Genomic DNA, 21965 nt, shown 5'->3' on the forward strand with positions numbered 1-21965 from the left:
TGAGAACGGGAAAATCAGTCTGGGGTTTCTCCGTTGAGGAGCTTCTATGCTAGACCCAAAGCTGGTTGAACCAATCAAATTGTCAGGGTGGGCTTTATACGATGATGGACAGATGATCAACAGTAACGTAATCAACCACGTCACCAAAGAGCGCGTGTGTTGAATCTGTTTACAACAAAATGGCTGCCGCTGTAGAATTCAAATGTGTGGATTTTGACATTGAGTCTGTTCTAAAAGATATCGACAGATCATTGATTTTAAAAGAGGAACAGAGAAACAGAAAATATGTTTTTGCCGTCCTTCCTACGGGATTCGGCAAACGTTTCATTTATCAGCTAGCTCCAATGGTCGCTATGAAGACGGGACATGAAAACCCTATTGTCATCGTTGTTTCTCCTTTGGTTGCACTTATGGAGGACCAAGTTAAAGAATCAACTGAAATGGGTATCATGGCGATGCAACTCAGCGTGCACGACAAGATTGATATAATTAGCGGTCGTTGCCAGCTTCTTTTCGGAAGCCCGGAATCGTGGCTGCTGACTGTATGACTTAGTAAATACTTAATGTTGTGATATAAATGAAATGTTATAAACATAGTAGGTGTTGATGTACGTTCGCTAACTCAGACTTAGTATAATCACAATGTTAGTGTCATTGTAGCGAAATAACTAGCAGTTCGGTCAGGCTGCAAAAGACGCCATTTAAACACACGTCACACACGCCGTTGCTCTGATTGGTCGTAGGTCTATCCAATTGAGTGCAGAGGCATTTTTCGGTTGAGACACGCCCCATAACCATAGCCCAATGGAGCGGTATAAGACTCAAATTCTGACTAGAATTGAGTATGACAACATCAGGCTAACATATCTGTACCTAAATGGCACATAGGACCTTTTAAAAGGTACTGTCCCTTTGACAGCTTTAGGACCATTTTTGACCATTTTTTTTCTGACAGTGTATCTATGGATCTTCACAGCTGACTAATAGTGTCATCTACTCATAGAAGACATTGTTTACATTGAATGACACAGCAATGACTTATGTTAGTATACTGCCAAAAGACATAAGAGCGTTGCTGACATGGTGGAAGTGAATATTGAATATTTTGCATCAGATAATAATTACTGTACTGTGGCACATTCATGCATATGCTTGGTCGGGTTATAAAGGCATTCATTTAAATCTATTTTAGTTACCAATGAGTGATTAAAATCCTGCTAAACAGAGAAATAATTAAAGAGCACCTATCGTCCGATTCATGATTTTACATTTCCTTTGGTGTGTAAGTGTGTATTAGTTCATGTAAACGATATACAAAAGGTACAAACGCAAAAGTAAATGATGACGCGAGTTAACGTTTCCAACGTAAATCTCTTTTCTTGGACTTCAACAAACACATGAATTGTAGGCAACAGTTTACTTCCGGGGATTGGTGATGTAGTAAAGACCGACATTATCATAATTCCTCCCGCTTCGGACTCACACCCTGTAAGTGAACTCCTGTTAGCATTGAATTGTGAGCGAATCTTTCAAACATGATAAGGAGCGTCACATTTCCGGCTGACGTCAGAGGTATTCAGGCCAATCACAACGTACAGGTTAGCTGGCCAATCAGGGACACGGCGCTTTTCAGATCGATTAACTTTGTGTTCAAAATCCGTGTGTTTCAGGAAGACAGGGATATCTGGAGCTACAATAATGTACGATATGTGCAAAATAATGTGTTTTTAACTATAAACCACGAGAACACATTGTATTATACCAAATACACAAAATAACGTTGTTTTTGTCAATTAAATAGGTGCACTTTAATAATTACAACTAAACGAATGGGGTTAGCAGATAGCAGGGTACTTGAAAGACATAGGGGCAACAAGAGAAATGTATACTTCCCACTAGTATACATACTAGTATCTAGTATACATTGTGTTTGCTATTGCTTCAAGTTAATTGGTCCCACTGAAAATGAAAGGTCAATCTGGGCACTTATGATGCAGGGCATATTGCGAAAACATACAAGTAAGGTGGGCTATTCCATGCTTATGGAAAACATATATACCATTTACGATACACTGCATCCCATTTTAAAAATAGTAAGTAGTACGGCATTCCAAACATAGCCATCGATTCACAGTCATGTGGTCAACTCTAAGAAAGCATGTGGGTGTGCATGTACAAATTAGGTGATAAGGTTTTTTGTGTGTATTAGTTGCGATATGTTCTGTGTGTATTAGTTGTGCGCCTGCATCGTTATTTTTCGTCTATATTTAGTGATTTAAAGCTCCAGGCACAGAGACACTAAAAACATGCAACGAAGAAAACCTTATCTCGTCTGCCTACAACACATACACACACCCAAATGAAGATTGAGGAGGAAACGAAGGAGAGAGATAGAAACAGAGAGAGAGAGAGAGAGAGAGTTTGTGTTCTCCCCAGTGTCACCCTGATTATATAAGAGACACGTGCTAAAAATAAACCCCGCAGTGAAAAGTGTGTGTTGGCGTGAGTATATGTGTGTGTGTTTGTGTCAGCGCATGCATGTCTGCACTGATGGGCAAATACACACACAATCAGAGATACACGTTCACAGACTAATTTGACTCAACAAAAATACACACGCACGCACACACACACACACCATGCATGCACATGCCTGCGAGCTCATGTTCTCTGTGGTTGCCAAGGAGACAAAGCATCCTTCAGCCGAAAAACAGCAAAGCCCTGGCTGCTTGCACTTATATCTCAGTCTTATCAGATACTTTATTCTGTATATTCTCTCTATTTTTCCTCTACATATAGAACGCCCAATAAGAATGTGCAGGTGCGTCCAAACAAGATAATTTAGTCTTGTTAACATTGTTTCCTGGAGCTAACCCCAGGCAACAGTCCACTGGTGGCTATTAACAACAGACCTTGGTGTTGGTTGCACTTATAACATGCTTAGCTTGCTGGTAGTGTGATGCTGTGGCCCTTGTCTGTGAGACTTTGAGGGGGCCGTGTCTGTACTGAACTATGAGAGACCGCACTATTACCCTCTGATTAACCTGAATCCCTCAGGCCAACATCACCATGGGAACTGCTCATGAGATGGAGGGGGTGATACTTGACAAATGTCCAGCTATGCTAGTATAAGTGCTTAGGGCTAGCGGGTATACACAATATTCACAATATACTGTAGTCACATACTTACATTAAACGAATGAATGAATGATCAAATTTTTGTGCATGAACATAAAATTTGTATGTGGATCAACCTGCATCAATACATTATTTAAAATAAAACAATATTTACATATCTCACATATCTGTGACCCTGTCTGTAAAATTACAAAGCTTAGGAGCATAAAAATTGATTTCAACTTACTTTGGTTGTATTGTATTGGTAATTTATATCTTATACTGCTATTTTTATCCAGTAAATATGTGACCCAGTCTGTGAAAACCCAGCCGAAGTCTCTTTTTTGTGATTTACTCGTATCTACTCGTATCTTCTGTGTAGATATAACCTTGATATATTTAATATTGACTGAGTATCTATAAATGAAGAGTTTGGTTCCAAAACGGGATAAATGCCATTAAAAAAAATTTAGTTACCGCCAAAATCAGTATTGTATTATAGGTCAGTATTAAAAAGTAAATTCTTCATTTTACGCAAAATCTGATATCCGTTGTGTTATTCTGTCATCTTTTCTCCATTTTTTTTTCCAAACCAAGATAAACGAATGCCAGTCTACATCTGCAGAATGCAATAAAACCCCTTAACCACAGCGCACCATTCCACACATTGTAAACAATAATGGCGGCACTTTAAATACACACAGAATCCTAGTTTTCCTCATCTACTTTGTACTTCATGATCAACAAACAAATAAAAACAAAATAGTAACATTGATAAACCTGTGGTGGTTTTCTGTGGCAGGGAAGCCATCAAAATCAAATAATTTATGTGATAGGCACTCGTGCGAAGGAAATGTATGTATGTGTCATGCTAACACATTGACCCCAGGGGATCTTATGAAAAACTTTCCATTATTTTACGCGAAGTCAACGAAAATCGAGCAGGACCAAAATATTTTACAGCTGATCGCTGTCAAAAAAGTTAAGCGACGACGTCCCAATGATGACAGCAGCAATGACAGTGTTCTTAATATGACAAAGTACATGTTTTAATTAAAGCCATTAATGTTTATTTTTAATCAGTGTATACCACTAGTTAACTAAATGAATATAAGATGTCAAAGATGAATGCAGATTTATATATTGATTCAATAGATTTATAGCATTTTGAAAAAAAAAACTTGTCATGGATTTATTGCATGTTGTGGAAAAAAATAATCCGTTTTTATAATAAATCTTTGAAAATCAGCCCTCAACTGATGTTTATGTTGTCATTTTGTGTATTGGCCACCAGTTGTGTGATTGCAGTACCAGTTTTGGCCACAATACTACATACTGTTCCTTTAAAGACGCAAAATTTCATCCTATAACCTTGTATGGTTATAGTACAGAAACACCCATGCGTAGCTGCTCCCAAGAATAATTGTCTTTCCTTGCCATTAAAGGTGCAATGAAAAACTGCATTTATCTAAATTAGGGGTAGGCAACGTCAGTCCTGGAGTGCCAATGTCCCGCAGAGTTTAGAGTTTAGCTCCAGCTCTAATCAAGCACACCTGAACAACTAATCAACAGGGTTCCCACAACTTAGTTAACTTCAAATTCAAGGACCGTTCAAGGACTTTCCAGGTCCAATAACCTCAAATTCAGGGACTAAATGTGGGGACACATTTGAAGTGAGAGCAAGGTTACATCGTGTTTACACCTTTTAATATACATTGTTACAGTTCCTTTCGAGGGAACTCGCGCTGCGTCACTGCGGTGACACTTTGGGGACGCCTCCAGATGTAAGTGCGTCTCAAAGTGTATATCAAATTCAACCAATGGTGAGCCTTAACGACAAAGACAGGGTGACGCGGGAGCCATGAAGTATATCGCTATCTGAAATATTGCCAAAGACAGCGTTACAGGGACGCAGTAAGTATGGCAAGGGAGACGCAGCATCCCGTTCCCTTCTCAGGTAACAAGAGTTACATACGTAACCCGAGACGTTTTCAGGTATGAAACACAACTTTGCAAAAAAGCATTTTGGTATGAATCAACATTCGCTTACAGAAGATATAAGCATTAAAAGTGAACTGTTTAGCACGTGCATAAACAGTCTAGAGTTTTTATGATATTATCCTACACTACACAGGGAATAATATGGATTTTTTTCCAGAAAACTTCTTGCATAAAATAGATTCAAGCACTTTCAATGACCTGTATCTATATATGTATATTTTCAAAAACTTTCCCAAGCCTTGGACTTTTCCCCCCAGATTCACAAACTTTCAAGGATTTTAAGGACCTGTGGGAACCCTGAATCAAGATCTAAAGCAATGGTTCTCAAACTTTTTCAGCGCGCGGTATGTGTATGGTGCATTCCTTCGCGGCCCCCCCCAAAGAAAATTTATGACAAAAAACAGCTCTAAAATTTCACATTTTAATTAAACAAACCATTCAATTATACAAAGTACTGATGATGCCTTATTTTTTTTAGGTTTAATTTCACAGAATTCATGATAAATTAATGTATTTTATAAAATGTAAAAAAAACGGGGGCCCCTCTGGCACCATGTTGCGGCCCCCCTGGGGGCCCCGGACCCCAGTTTGAGAACCACTGATCTAAAGAGTCACCTGAAAACCACAGGTAGACAAGGTTTTATCAGGGTTGGAATTAAAATCTGCAGGACATCGGCACTACAGGACCAACGTTGCCTACCCCTGACCTAGTTGAATAATAAATGTGTGATTCGAGAGTGTGATTTCATCATTTTGCAATTAATTTTTAATCGACATTTAGAAAATATCGTAAAGGTTTTGCAGTAATCTATAATGAAAACCAGGCTGTTTCATTAAAATTACAATTCATCTGATGAAAAATATTCCTTCAAGCCATTGTAAGAGCAAACATAAATATTGAGATATATTTCAAAAGCCTGAAAAATCTTAATTGTTTTAGCTACTGATGTTGCCCAACTCTACAATTATTACTAAAGAATTGTGTCTTTTAGCTCTGAAATGAGATCTTTCAATCCCAGAAAGTCATTTTATTTCACCAATAGTATGATCTGACAATTCTTCACAGCTGCAGAGTGACTGTAACAAGGATGTACTCCGTGGAAAATCACTGTATAGTCACACAGTGGAATCTGTTTCACGGTCAGCCGGCGCTGTAATTATTTTATTGATCGATCCCTGTCTGTAACATTATTGCCAGCGCTCAGACAAACCGTCTCAAGATTACAAAAGGAACTCCGTGGGGCTTCATGTCACTTTCTCAGTGTGTTAATTACAATGGCTCGATGATAAGAAGCTCAACTCTGTGCCACCTTCTTGCCACGACTGTGACCCAGGATAAATCTCACAACTGTAAAAAGTATTAAGGATGGACAACCTGTAAAACTGGCTTATGGGGTTTATGAAACGCATGAAAGAAGAAAAACGGAATGTGGCCCTAAAATATGTATTCATTTTCAATTTATGTACTTATTAATCTATGCATCAACTATTTTAAAAATAGCTCATTCCTATCCAGACAGGATTCGATTCAGGGGATCCATAAGTTCGCTGAAAAACAGTAGGTAATTTACGCAGTAATTTTCACAGAGGTTGTGTCAGAGCACGCTTTTAACTTACTTCCTCAGGGAAAATTAGTTCTGTCCAAAGACAGCTAAAGAGTGAGCTGGGATCAAACTGAATTTAAACTCCTACAGATTGAATTGGCGCCTCAAGCATACACACGCTCTCAAACAAACACAGCGTGCCACTGTACCAACTCATACTGAGACACATCACACACTCCTGACATTACACCAGAGAGTCCATCCTGAAAAAAGACACACACACGTCTGCAACTTACTCTATATTTTTTAACAGGTTTCTGTGCTTATTTGTGTTTTTACTTCTATGCCTCTTTTTATAAACACTAAGGATGCTCTAACTAAATTAAATTATGTTGCTTCCTCTAACCTCTCCTTTATTCTCTTCCATCCTTCCATTTTATCTTAAAACATCAAAATTTATTTATGTGGATCATGTATCCATCCAATTTTGCTGCTCAATCCATTATTTAAACAGCTCTCCTCATCTGCTCCTCTCTCTCTCTCTCTCTCTCTCTCAATCCTTCTCTTAAAGGACAACGGCGACTTTTTGGGACTTTAGGCTATTCACTGTATCCCCCAGAGTTAGACAAGTTCATCTTTTTCAGCTCTGTGCATGCCGTAACTCTGCTGACGCACCCCCTGCTAGCCTAGCTAAGCACAAAGACCTGAAGTAAATGGCTCCAGCTAGCATAATGCTCCCAATAAGTGACAAAATAACAAAGACATTTTCCCATTTATATGTTGTGATTTGTATAGTCACAGCGTGTACAAATAACAAGGTCATATGAGAGAGACATCTTTTAACTGTATACATACTGGGAACTATGTTCTCAGAAAACGAAGCACTGCTACTTGGGCGGAGTGATTAGCGCAACCCTTGCGCGAACTCTCTGCTTCTTACCACAGGGCTTCGCCGGTGCTGCGAGCAAATCACTCCGCCAAAGTAGCAGTGCTTCGGCTTCTGAGAATATAGTTCATATGACCTTGTTATTTGTACATGCTGTGACTATACAAATCACAGCATATAAATATGAAAATGTTGGCGTTATTTTGTCACTTATTGGCAGCAATATGCTAGCTGGAGCCGTTTGCTTCCGGTCTTTGTGCTGGGCTGGGCTGGCGGTGGGGGCGTCAGACAGATTACGGGACGCACAGGGATGAAAAGGGTATGTATGGACTTATCTTACTCTGGGGGATAAGGTGACTAAGCTAAAGTCCCAAAAAGTAGGCGTGTTCCTTTAAACTTACTTATGTAAGCAAAATATCTCCAAACTAAATGCTTTGCTTGTTTTGATTGCTGTGATGTTACACATAAAACCAGCAACATACAAACATTCTCAGTTTGTTAGGGTTTAAAATAGAGCCCGACCGATTTATTGGCAGCCCGATAAAGAGAACAACGGTTAAGTGAGTTCATGGTGAGTTGGTCACAAGACAATAAAAGAAACAAGTTTCTTTTTAAAATGCATTATTTAATTATTTATATTATTTAAAATCATATTATTTTAGTTAAAACTCATAAATAACTACAAAAAACTAATGTTAGGGAAATCTGTTAATGTTTTGTTGGGCGTTTCTGAAAAAATCGGCCGATATATCGGAATATCCGATTTTAAAACCAACAAACATTTGTATCGGTATATCGCCTTCAAAATCCTTTATCGGTTGGGCTCTAGTTTAAAATGAGTAAATTCTACTTAGTTTGTTGTCTATGCTAAAAAGCATATTCGCTGAAAGCATCTACTGATTAATAATTAATGTTTACTTATCTGAATGATTAATTGAGCTCTGAAGTGCGGCATTAGCTGCAGACTTACAAAGATTTGAAAGCCCATCGAGATGTTAGACAGAGGAAAACAAAGAATTAGAGGAGAATCAGAGGGTGACTTTTTTTCTCCCTGAAGTCCACTTAATTTTAAAGTAATTGTTGTGCCAAAGACAGTCATAACTTAGTGCTATGACAAACAATTTTCTCTGACCCTTTTAATTAAAAGGGCAACCGGTACTCTTATGTAAACATCCTCATTGCATGTGAAATGAGAAACAGAGCTGACAGTAGACAGATGTTTTTCAAAACAAGAATGCTTTTGATTCTATTGTATAGAAAGGTAGATTGGGATGCACAGCTTTTATTATTTCCTACAGTTACACTAAGCTACAGTAACTAAATAAAAACTACTTAGTCATAAACTACAGCACCTCATATTTTAGCCACACACTACATTGACTCACATTACAGATACTTACTCATAAAATACAGAATCTCAACCTTATAAAAAACCTACAGTAACTTAAAAAAGCTCACAAAAAGCGTAATTAACAAAAAACATACGCTGCATAATACATTACTGCCAATGGCATCTTAAAAACTGGGCCAGAAAGATAGTCCTGAGGCTTTGAAAGGAATGTGTGTGTGAGAGAAAGGGAGAAAAAGAAAAAGAGCGAAAGAAACAGACAGAGAGAGGGAGAGAGAGAGTTGGTTCCTGATGCATTCTGGTGCATCGTGCTGCAGCATCATGGGAATATAACAAGCACCAACCTAGAAGGAGATCCCCGACCAACACACACACACTATACAGTCACATATAAACTATATGATAAACACTACACTTACACTTACAGACACTTACAGAGAGAGAGAGAGAGAAAGAGAGAGAGAGAGAACTTTTGTGGTAATTTATGCTAAATTTATTTTGATAGTCCACTTTTAACATTTTACAAAATTTTAAAGAGCCCCTATTACGCTGCTAAAAACAACGTTATTTTGTGTATTTGGTGTAATACAATGTGTTTGCGTGGTTTATGGTTAAAAAACACATTAATTTCCACATACCGTGCAGCATTATTGTTGCTCGTCTAGGCCCTGCCTCCCTGAAACACGTTGATTTTGTACAAAGCTCATCATTCTGAAAAGCTCAGTGTCCTTGGCCAGCTAACCGGATTGTTGTGATTGGCCTGAATACCTCGGACGTCAGCCGGAAATGTGACGCTCCTTACCATGTTTGGAAGATTCGCTTTCAATGCAATACTGACAGAAGTCGTCTTATCAATATGAGCCGAATCTGATCCAAAAAATGGAGATGAACAAGCTGATCGTTTAACTTTGCCAGCACGGCTTGGCAGGATGTAACAGATTGGTAAGGTAATGATGATAAAACATTAAAACCATGTCTGCATGTGTGATCGTAGCAACGACAAACAACAAGCGCTACCCTGCACCTTCCAGAACTTGTGTTTGAATCATGGTTTAGTCAGTAGTAAACAGTGTTGGGGATAACGCATTACAAGTAACTTGCATTACCTAATAATATTACTTTTCTGAAGTAACGAGTAAAGTAACGCATTACTTTTTAAATGTACACATTAATATTTGAGTTACTTTTTTAAAAAAAGTATTGCAAGTTACTTTTTTAGTTTAATTAATTCAATAAAAAAATTATGTAGTCAATTAAACTAAACATAGTCACATTATACTCTATGCGTACACGCCTGTGTGGGAACAGTTTGAGTCAAAAACTGAGATGGCAGGCCAGAGCTCGAAATATGCAATTTTTACAGTCATAAAAAACACCTCCAAGTCCTGAAAGAGATTAAGCCAAGATAAAGTAAAGCAAAAGTAATTAAAAAGTAACGTAAGCATTATTTTCCGTGAAAAGTAACTAAGTAACGCAATTAGTTACTTTTTTTGGGAGTAACTTAATATTGTAATGCATTACTTTTAAAATTAACTTTTCCCAACACTGGTAATACATTATTTAAATATGAAGACATAGACTACTTACAGGCTGTGAGTCAGAAGCGGGCAAAATTATGATATAACTGTCGTGTCCACGTCAACAGGCAGAGTAAGTAAACTGTTGCCTATAATCCGTGTGCTTGTTGTAGTCCAAGAAAACAATAACTCGTGTCATTGTTTACTTTAGGTTTTGTACCTTTTGCATATCGTTAACATGTAGGTGTAAGGGGGCACAAACTGACACAGAGTTAATTGCAACACGACTACATTACATATTTATACGGGGCGAACAATCATTTTAAAACATGTCAGCAACTTCTAGTAACTGATAGCTGGGACTGAAAACATTTTTACACAGCGGGGTTAGTTGTAACACAGGGATACAATTAAGCCTCAGGTATACACTGATAATGAAAACAATGTAAATACTATTCACCAAAATGATAACTGTTAATACAATATCAGAGGAAATAAGTGACAATTACGATTTTTTTTGTCTTAATTGTGGAGCCCTTTAAAAAAATCAATTTATATGTATTGATGCTTAATACAAGGATGGTTAGATGAAGGATCATGAATGTGTGGAATGGATATTTATCTATTATAGGCAGATCTATAAACAATATCCACCTTTAGTATATAGACAGAATTTTATAGATTTCTTTGTGTTTAAACAAAATTTTCTAGCAGGTGTAACAACAAATCCTCTGTTTGTTACAATTAACTCCACACATGGGGTAAGTTGTAACGTTTGCACTCCTGTCACTTTCGGTGTAATTGTACAATAAAGGTAGGTCCCACGATCAAACTTTAAGTATTTATTTATAGCAGAGATGTGTGTTGATTGTGTAAAAAAGTATTAATCTAACTTAAATATTTTTTAGAGACAAAGCCAACAAGCGATAGGTTGTGCCCCGCTCTCCCCTACTAATACACACTTACACACTGTGAATCTGATAATTTGTGCTCTTTAACTACTAACAGGGTTCCCACACCTTAGTTAACTTCAAATTCAACATTTTAAGTGAGCGCAAGGTTACATTGTGTTACCTTTAAAGGAGGGGTTTAATGGTATTTCAAGCTTTCTGACTTATTAACACAGTTATAGAGTTGTTTCCTCATGCTAAACGTAGGCAAAGTGTCAAAACCGCAGTTGGGCGTGTTTCAGAGTATTTCTGTGCCGAATGCACTTCGCCAGGGTTCGTACAAGTTTCGGCTAGTTTTTTTCGATTACGGTTCTAACTGACGTTTCAGGGGTTTTCGATACGTATCACTTCTTTATATGGGCTTCCGCCGGAAAACTTCCCCCGGAAAACCCCGCCCAGCCGTCAGTCAGCGGGAGACGCTAGAGCTTGCTAACAGCTTATCACGCCACTCAGCTTTGTTTAATTTCAAAACTCAACAATGGCACAACAAGAAGTGTGTTTTTGGATGTAAGGAGAAGACATCCAGCCTTATGGAAACAATGGATATAGTTTATTATCCGGATTAGCAGCGGAGTTTTGCGTGTGTGTTTGATGCGGTGGATTTTCAGAACCGGGTCATGACGAGTTACACGTGGTAAGTAAGACTTCTGTCTTATGTTGGAAATAGGCGCGTGTATATTATATAAATGACACGAAGATGTAGTGAATCATAAGTTAAAACAGTGTTGTATAGTGTTGCATGACTCGTACTCGCTCCTCCCGTGTTATAACTCCTCCTTCTTCATTTTTTCGTACGTTATCGGAAAGATTCGGTAAAGCTAATCTTTCTTTTATAAATCTGATTAAACTAAAGACTCTTCAGAGATATAAAGGATGTCATACTACTCTATTGGTACTCCAGATTAATATCAGAAATGCAGAAACAGCGTGTGTTACGTGAGCTTTAAAGATACATTGTTACAGTTCCCTTTCGAGGGAACTCGCGCTGCGTCACTGTGGTAACACTTTGGAGATGCCTCCAAGGTTAAGTGCGTCTGAATGTGTATATCAAATTTAACCAATGGTGAGGCTTAACGACAAAGACAGGGTGACGCAGGAGCCAGAAAGTATATCGCTATCTGAAATATTGCCAAAGACGGCGTTACAAGGACGTAGGAAGTATGTCAAGGGAGCAACGCAGTCCTTCTCAGGGAACAAAAGTTATTATGTTACCCGAGATGAGATTTGTCAAACACAACTATGCACAAAAGCATTTTGGTATGAATCAACATTCGCATACAGAAGATATAAGCATTTAAAGCAAGCAGTTTAGCATGTGTGCTTAAAAAGTCTAGAATTTTTATGATATTATCCTACACTACACAGGAAATAATATGGATTTTTTTCCAGAAAACTTCTTGCATAAAATAGATTCAAGCACTTTTAATGACCTGTATCTATGTATGTATATTTTCAAAAACTTTCCAGGGCCTTGATTTTTTTCCCCCAGATTCACAAACTTTAAGGATTTCAAGGAGCCGTGGGAACCCTGTACTAATTGTTGTTTGAATTTTTTTTATTGATCTAAAGATAAATTGATCTAAAAAAACCTCCCAAATCAAACATTGCAACACTGCAATATATTACCCAACAGCAAATTATGTTCTTGGTTTACCATTTTAAATATTTTAAAGAAGAACATAACTATAATTTTTTTTACTAAATGTTATTAATTTTCATGACATTTCAATCTCCCTTATTTTCCAGGTTTTCTCTTTGCAAAATCTGCCATAGTCCAGCAAGTAACCTGAATATATCACACTTTAAAGGAATAGTCTACTCATTTTCAATATTAAAATATGTTATTACCTTAACTAAGAATTGTTGATACATCCCTCTATCATCTGTGTGCGTGCACGTAAGCGCTGAAGTGCGCTGCGACGCTTCAATAGCATTTAGCTTAGCCCCATTCATTCAATGGTACCATTTAGAGATAAAGTTAGAAGTGACCAAACACATCAACGTTTTTCCTATTTACGACGAGTAGTTATACAAGCAAGTTTGGTGGTACAAAACAAAACGCAGCGCTTTTCCAAGCGGACCCAAAAGAGGAACTACATTTCCCGGCGCAACAGCACCCCTGGGAGTACTTCGACTCGCCTGAAAAGTCCGCTCCCCTTCTCACTCTCATAATGGGAGAGGGAGGGTGTTACTGCGCCGAGTTGAAGTACTCCCAAAAGTGCTATTACGCCATAAAATATAGTTCCTCTTTTAAATCCGCTTAGAAAAGCGCTACGTTTTATTTTGTACCACCAAACTTGCTCGTATAACTACTCGTCTTAAATAGGAAAAACGTTGATGTGTTTGGTCACTTCTAACTTTATCTCTAAATGGTACCATTGAATGAATGGGGCTAAGCTAAATGCTATCGAAGCGTCGCAGCGCGCTCCAGCGCTTACGTGCACGCACACAGATGATAGAGGGATGTATCAACAATTCTTAGTTAAGGTAATAACATATTTTAATATTGAAAATGAGTAGACTATTCCTTTAAATGTCTTTTATCTTTCTACTCATGTATCTTTCAGAAAAGCTCAGTAAAGAGAGGTCACAGTGATAACACTTCTGTTACTGACCCTTTATTGACCTCCAATTCTAACCTTATTCAATAAATAACTGGTGTTTCCGAATAAAATTTACCTAAATTCAAAAAGATGAAACACTATAATACTTGTGATACTAATAAGACTTGTTTAACAGTTAAACGCCATCCTGCCTTGAACATCCTGAATAACATATGGACTGCAGAGGAGAGGGGGTGTCATGTTAAATATGCTGCAAAAATTCTTACTGAACTATTAATATCCACCAGCATGGCTGGACCAAAGCACCACATGTCTTTCTTTCTGGTCTGTGTGTTACTGATTTACTGGATCTCGTCCCAGACCTCATACGAATAAACTGGATTAATTAAACTGCAACATTCCAGAGAGAAACCTAAGACACAAACCTAATGGGAATGACAGCATGTGTTGTTTTGAAGATTAAACACACCAACGTGTGGATGTCAGAGTGATTATTGCATGTTATTGGGATCTGTCTTTTACAAATACATTTGACTACTAAGTAATATCACACAAACCGACACTGATAAGATCCCTGCTTCACTGAAACGCACCATCACACAAGACTTCATGTCTCAGATCTTATCCTGAGTGTATACAAGTATTCTTGGTCATGAAATCAGCCATCCTGACTGCTGTCTGTCACCTCAGATTATTTACAACAGAAAGGACACAAACAGCAAAAAAAGGTTTCAAAGCTTTCGGCTCTTTACTGTATGATTGCCCTTTTACTACTGTCATTGTAGCAGTGTCACATGACCACATATGAGCAACTGACACATGAATCCGAAAATAAAACCTCAAGAAACATAAAATCCCAGATCCTTAGAAAGAAAGTAGTTCACCCAAATATTACAACTCTCACTTTTTTAGGGAGCTGTTTATGCAGCTTAACAGCCAAGGTGACAATGACCTGCCAAATTAATGGGAAAACCCTGTGTAAAATCCGGAGAAATCCTGTGTAAAAAAGCCTACAACAACATAAGGCAAAGTAAATAATGACATATTTACCAGGTCTCGTCGTTTTTAAACTCTAGCTCTCCGTACGCGTCCTCAAAGTCCTCTCCTCCACCCTTAGCGAGTCCCTCCACAGTACGGAAGGGAATGATGACGGTTCCTCTGGCTCCTGACGTCCGCAACACTTTCACCTCCATGATGCCCACGCTCTCGCTCACGTGCATCGACTCACTTTCAAAGGTGAAAATGCCTGCATGATCATCATCAAGGATGGTAATCGTGGCGACGGCGGGAAATCCTATCATAGCATTTGGGTACGGCAGGCTACTGGCCGAAAGCACCTCATCCTCAGTCTCGAGAACACGCACGTTACTGAGTCGCACGAAGAAATGCTCATCCTCCTCAAAGATGTCATCGTCGATGATGCCGACTGTGATCTCCTTGATAACCTCACCAGGCTTGAACACTACGGTGCCTTCTGTAAACTCGTAGTCTGCACCAGCGTTCGCCGAACCGTCCTCTGTTTTATAATCCACATAGATTGTCTTAGCGATGTCACCACCTTTACGCTCTATCGTGAGCGCGACGGCTCCGCAGTTCTCCAGACACTGATAAACGGCAGGTTCAAACACGATGCGGGACACGAACTCCTCGGGTTCCTCTACGTGAACTTCTTGGACGCTAGCGCTACGTTTGGCTTGCTCTGCCGCATGCTTCTTGAGGATGTTCCCAGCTCCTGTCATCATCCTCGTGGCTTGGATACGGTAAAACGCTCTGCTTTTCTGTTGGTGTGACAATGCGTAATAATTAGCCATCTCCACCAGCTGATCCAGCTCCTTCTCCGGGTGTTTCTGCTTCAGGTCCTTCAGGATTCGTATCATATCTCGGCGCGACTCATCCACCTCCTTTCCCTCGATCAGGCCTATCAAGTTACTTGCAGCTCCGCCGTCTACAAAATGAGAATTCATCATCTTTCCATCCATTTCGATGCCTTTGGAGCGGTCACCCTCCGTCTCGATTATGACCCCACGGTGCTTGTCTGTGCGATATTTCTTGTGCATGAACTTGTAGAATAGCAAGCGACGGTCGGCCACCCAGGCCAGAACAACACAGATAGGGAAGAACGCCAATGTGAGAAGACCTTCCCACACCTGCACGACGTTGGGCGAAAACACGGCCAGGATCATGTAGAGCCAGATGTAGGCGAAAACGCTCCACGCTGCCGTGACAAAAAATACTCGCAGGTGCTTCACCTTCCGAACCTCCCCCTCTGGGATCACCGACACGCACAGGCCGATAATCACAAACATGTTGAATGCAGCGCTCCCTACAATGGTGGACGGGCCAAGCTCACCGGCTTGGAAGTTGTGTCCGCATACTTCGATGACGGAGAGCATGATCTCGGGGGCGGAGGAGCCCAACGCCATAAGCGTAAGGTTGGACACGGTTTCGTTCCACACGCGGATCGTCGTGGTCGTCGTCTCACCGTTCGGCCGCTTGATGATGATTTCCTTTTCCTGGGAGGTGATGACTTCGATGGCAGCCATGAAGCGATCTGCAATAATCGAAACCCCAAGGAACATGTAGATCATTGCCACAAAATACACTATTACCCTGGCGATCTTGTCACCCATGGAGGGGTCCTCAGGGTACCAGATGGGTAAGATGATGCCAGGTTGGCAACGAGGAACCTCATTGACACATGTGATGTTGTTGAGGAGGGGTGGACTTGGTGTGGCTCGGGCCTCTGCACAGAGGAAGATTGTCGCCACGGAGACCACGCCCAACCAGAGGTAGGCATAAGTCTGTGTCCTTGAGCGATCCATGCACCCTCCTTCACCTCAAGGGTCTGTGCTCTCTTGCTATCCCTCTGGAATCCAGCACTGGGCTATCTTTGGTTCCACGTGCCACCTGTAAGAGAAGAGAAAAGGAATAAGTGAAAAAAATCTTCATTGGCACACCAACTAGTCAATTTTCATAGAGCCATTATACTTGTGACCCAGTCGGTGAAAACCCAGCTCACACAGTCATTTTTTGTGATTTACATAAAATATAAAGATCATTCTGTGACAATTTAACCTTGATATTTAATCAAGTGAAATCTATGACTGAAATCAAATTAGATTTTAAGACTTTAGCCTGGATTTCACACACAGGGTCAGATATTTGTAAGTAGTGTGTGTTGTATAACATGGTAAAAGGTCTATTTTACATAGCGGAGAGCCAAAAGGCTTCGCTCAGCAGGTGTGAATGTTGCCGGAATAAGCAATGTCTGAAATGACGCATCGGGAAACATCAATAACAGACCAAGGGCAGCGGGTGTGTGCGTCTCTCCTGTAATAAAGTGTGTGATTGTCTCTGTAGGGTTATCCCAGAGAGCGGGAAATAATTAACTAATAAGGACACAGATTATTTCATTACACTTTTAACCCACTGCACCAGTGGGGACCTATGTGTGTGTGGGTGCAGATCCACTAAATCCACATGGAGTTGGAAGCGGTGTGTGCGTGTACCTGGTAATTACCACATTGTGGGGACCAATTGTCCCCACAAAGATAGGAATACCAGTAAATTGGTGACCTTGTGGGGAGATTTTGAGGTCCCCATGAAGAAACAAGCTTATACATCAAACAGAATGATGTTTATAGAAAATCTAAGGTACAAGAAAGTTGTATCTGTGATGGTTGGGGTTAGGGTTTGGAAAGGGAATAGAATATACAGTTTGTACAGTATAAAATGCATTACGTCTATGGAATGTCCCCACAAAACATGAAAACCAGAATGTGTGTGTGTTTTAAAGTAGCCGTTTATTTGCTCTTCACTAAGAACAAAACGTTACTGACCACCACGTTAAAGGATTAGTCCATTTTCCTAAAAGAAAAATCCAGACAACTCTCTCACCACCATGCCACCCAAAATGTTGATGTCTTTCTTTGTTCAGTCCAGAAGAAATTATGTTTTTGAGGAAAACATTGCAGGATTTTTCTCATTTTAATGGACTTTAATGGACACCAACACTTAACACTTAACTCAACACGTAACAGTTTTTTTCAACGGAGCATCAAAGGACTCTAAAGGACTCTAAACGATCCCAAACGAGGCACAAGGGTCTTATCTAGCGAAACGATTGTCATTTTTTACACGGAAAACAAAAAAATATGCACCTTTAAACCACAACTCCTCATATTCCTCCGGTCCTGAAAGCGTCAGCGTGACCTCACGCAATACGCCATGACGTCAAGAGGTCACAGAGGGCGAACGCGAAACTCCGCCCCAGTGTTTACAAGTGTGTTGAAAGAGGACCGTTCCGACATTGTTGTATGTGGAATGATACTAATTAATGTCTTTGTGTCAGTTTATTGTTTACAATGGTTCGCAAATGTGCGTTTTATATATGTAACACGTGACCTCCATACGTCACTACGCATTTACGTTAGGTAGCGCTGGACCGGACCTAGACGAAAAGTTGTGGTTTAAAAGTGCACACTTCCTATTTTCCGTGTCAAAAATGACAATCGTCTCGCTAGACAAGACCCTTATGCCTCGTTTGGGATCGTTTAGAGTCCTTTGATACTCCGTTGAAAAAAACTGTTACGTGTTGAGTTAAGTGTTAAGTGTTGGTGTCCATTAAAATGAGAAAAATCCTGCAATGTTTTCCTCAAAAAATATAATTTCTTCTGGACTGAACAAAGAAAGACATCAACATTTTGGATGACATGGTGGTGAGTAAATTATCTGGAATTTTCTTTTAAGAAAATGTACTATTCTTTAAAGTTTGAATGCACTTCTTAAAGGTGCAGTGTGTAATTTTTAGAAGGATCTCTTGACAGAAATGCAAAATAATATACAAAACTATATTATCAGGGGTGTATAAAGACCTTTTTTATAATGAACCGTATGTTTTTATTACCGTAGAATGAGACGTTTTTTTTTATCTACATTCACAGAGGGTCCCCTTGACGTGGAAGTCGCCATTTTGTGCGCCATGTTTCTACATAAGCTCTTAACAGACAAACTTTTTTACGAAAGTTGTCTCCGACGATGAAATGTTTTTCCGGTGGCGGCTACCGTAGCTTCTATATGCGTTTCAAAAGCGAGGGGTGAGCAGTGGACTGAGCTGTTGGTTGCAATTCGCAACCCTACCCCTAGATGCTGCTAAAATTTACACACTGCACCTTTCATTGAATTTAGTTCTAATTGTGGACAAATATAAATTGTGTCTTAAGTTTTACACAAAGTTAAAATAGCATTACTTAAACTGAAGGAAAACCAAAGTATCCATACAATTAAGTTTTTAATAGTTATTATCTTATTATTACACAGCTAGTTGAAATGCTTGATTCTGATTGGCCATTTGCGACATTTGCAGGTTGTTTATTCCTAGATAACAACCACTCAAAACTAATAAGACACTGTAAAGCGGATGCTGCTAATAATTTTGACAGGTACAGTTTAACATTACAAAAATAAAATGTAAATATGTATTTTAATAACGCGTTTACCTCGCGAAAGGTCTGCATTCGTTAAAAATGAGCAGCTAAAATATTTTACAGTCTCCGCAGAAAAACGCAAATGATTCAACGCATAATCAGCCAAAGTCTGCATATTTATGCAGGGGCCGCACTTTTTCAAATACGCCACACTTTCGTATCATAAATTGCAGATTTCCGTGGGCAAAATATGCGGGGCTTGCATGATTTAATAACCCCCGCATTTTCGTAGCAAAAATCACATATATCTTAGCAGAAAGTGGAAAAATGTTGCATTTACTTCACACAAGCGCAGCAATGTCCCCTGTTGCCATGGGAACGTTATGAAGTGACGTGAACATCATTGAAAAGCTGCAAACAGTTTTTGCAAGTTCCCGCAGTTTTTGCAAGTTCTCGCAATTTCATTGCATAAAATTGCATAAATATCCCCAAACATTCCATCGCATTCAAACAAAAAAAGGTGTTGCAAGATCAAGGATTTTTGACCGCAACAATCCCAAAAAAGCTCAGCGTTTTTCTGGAAGGACTGAATTTTCAAATCAATATTCCTACCCTACTTATGAGCGGCATAATGTACAGGCAGCCAGTTGTCATCGCGAAATAAGCCCATTCACTCACATATTAATACAAAGTCTCATAAGCACACAAACAAACTTGCACATGCACACTCATAAACACTCACACAAGTACACACACATGCACGCACACACAACCTCTTGCACACACTCATACATCACATGCACACACACACACACACACACACACACACACACACACACACACACACACACACAGCCTCTTATACATGCAAACAAACAAACACTTACATGCAGGCACTCACACATCCACAACACACTGACATATGCAAACACACAAACTCACGCACACAAAAAAAACTCTTACATGCACGCACACATACTCTTACACAGAGACACTCTCACACACACACACACACACACACACACACACACACACACACACGCATACAGACTCTCACATGCATACACACACACACACACACACACACACACACACACACACACACACACACACACACACACACACACACACACACACACACACACACACACACCCTTATACGCAAGGTAGTGGCACATGCACAATCACATAGACTGTCACATACACACAAACTCACACATGAACACTCACCCACACTTGGCTGTAAGTAATCACTTATCATCAGTGTAGAAACAAAAGGGCTAATGAAGGGAAACTGTTTTGTAAAGCAAATATACTGCCTAAAGCCTTGAGCAGCCCTACAGTACCACTCTCTCTCCATTACCAAATACACAAAAGAACAGAGTTCAGATGGCCTCTGCTCTACTGGGCTGTTCTGCTTTGCCACTGCGATTGGAGTGGGGGACAACATGTTTTGAGTTTGACTTTAAAAGCAATACTAGAATACCATACATCACATTTTAAAACATATACGCACACGCAATGTCCAAAAACAAGAAGTGCGGCTCCACTGAGAGAGTGTGTGTGTGATCTGAGGTGGCACTGTGTAGGATCTGAGCGTCTGAAGCTAAAGATCAGTCTTATCCATGGAGTCAGCACTTGTTACCATAGCAACACACAGGAATGCGTGGGACAGGAATATTTTTATGACTCTAAAATCACGCTCATAAAATCTTACAAAAATGAGGGTGCGAGTGTGTTTCTGGGCCTATTGCGGGTTTGTATCTGCGCATCTGAGAAATCTCAGATGAATTTAAGTCTGATCCACTGGATCACAGGAAACAGATGGTTTATTTACTGACAAACAACCAACATATCACAATACATTAACATCACAGTACCATGATTGTTAGGGCAACAATCTATATATACACTGGAACGTATATAGTTATACCTCAGGAGTGACAATAAAGTCCCCCAAAAGCAATGTGAAAGACTGAGAGCATGCCAAGACAAATTCAGAAGAAAAAAGGAAATAATCTTGGAGCAGTCCCTTAATTTTTTCCACAACTGTATATATGAAGTGCTGCATACATTTTTTTGTCCGACTGAATATTTTTTTTTTATAAAAACATCCTTACAGTTTTTACAGACGCTAGGACACATTTCTCAATACTTAGGTCACTTTTGCAAAACTCTTCACACAGTGAGCACAACAGAAGTCTATGTGGGATAAACTAAGAATCAATTATCATTGCTTTGGCACAAAATGCATTCAATGACTACATCTCTCAAATTTCATGAATTCTTTTCTCACAGACACAACAACTGCCAAAACTCTTTATACATACAAGCCAATTTGCACATGCTTACATACTGTTTTCAAAACTGTTATGTTTAAAACAATAACATGATACAAAACTGAATAAGACAGCAATTTGTTACATTTCTACAGTAATATTTTAATGAAATATATTTTAAATCTTAAACTTAAATGCTATCAAAATAATTAGCCAAATGGAGAAGAGCAAGATAATCATACTATTGTATCTTTATCAGTGGATGGTGTGTATACAAATTCTTGTATGTTGGAATTACTCAGTGCAAAAAAATATAAAAATAAACTAAATAAA

At 39.3% G+C, this 21965-nt stretch overlaps 1 protein-coding gene across 6 annotated transcripts in view; it reads right to left on the minus strand.

Moving 5' to 3' along the window:
* The window catches only part of slc8a3 (solute carrier family 8 member 3), a 62650-nt gene that overhangs the window by 29065 nt on the left and 11620 nt on the right, over positions 1-21965 (minus strand). For all 6 annotated transcript variants that reach the window (XM_073873453.1, XM_073873454.1, XM_073873457.1 and 3 more), the window contains exon 2: positions 14978-16834. In XM_073873453.1, coding sequence (XP_073729554.1) covers positions 14978-16749 — 1772 coding nt within the window. In that variant the 5' untranslated portion in view covers positions 16750-16834. The remainder of the gene's footprint in view (positions 1-14977; positions 16835-21965) is intronic.

This window comes from Misgurnus anguillicaudatus, chromosome 11, assembly GCF_027580225.2.
Source record: "Misgurnus anguillicaudatus chromosome 11, ASM2758022v2, whole genome shotgun sequence".
Classification (NCBI taxonomy): Eukaryota; Metazoa; Chordata; class Actinopteri; order Cypriniformes; family Cobitidae; genus Misgurnus; species Misgurnus anguillicaudatus.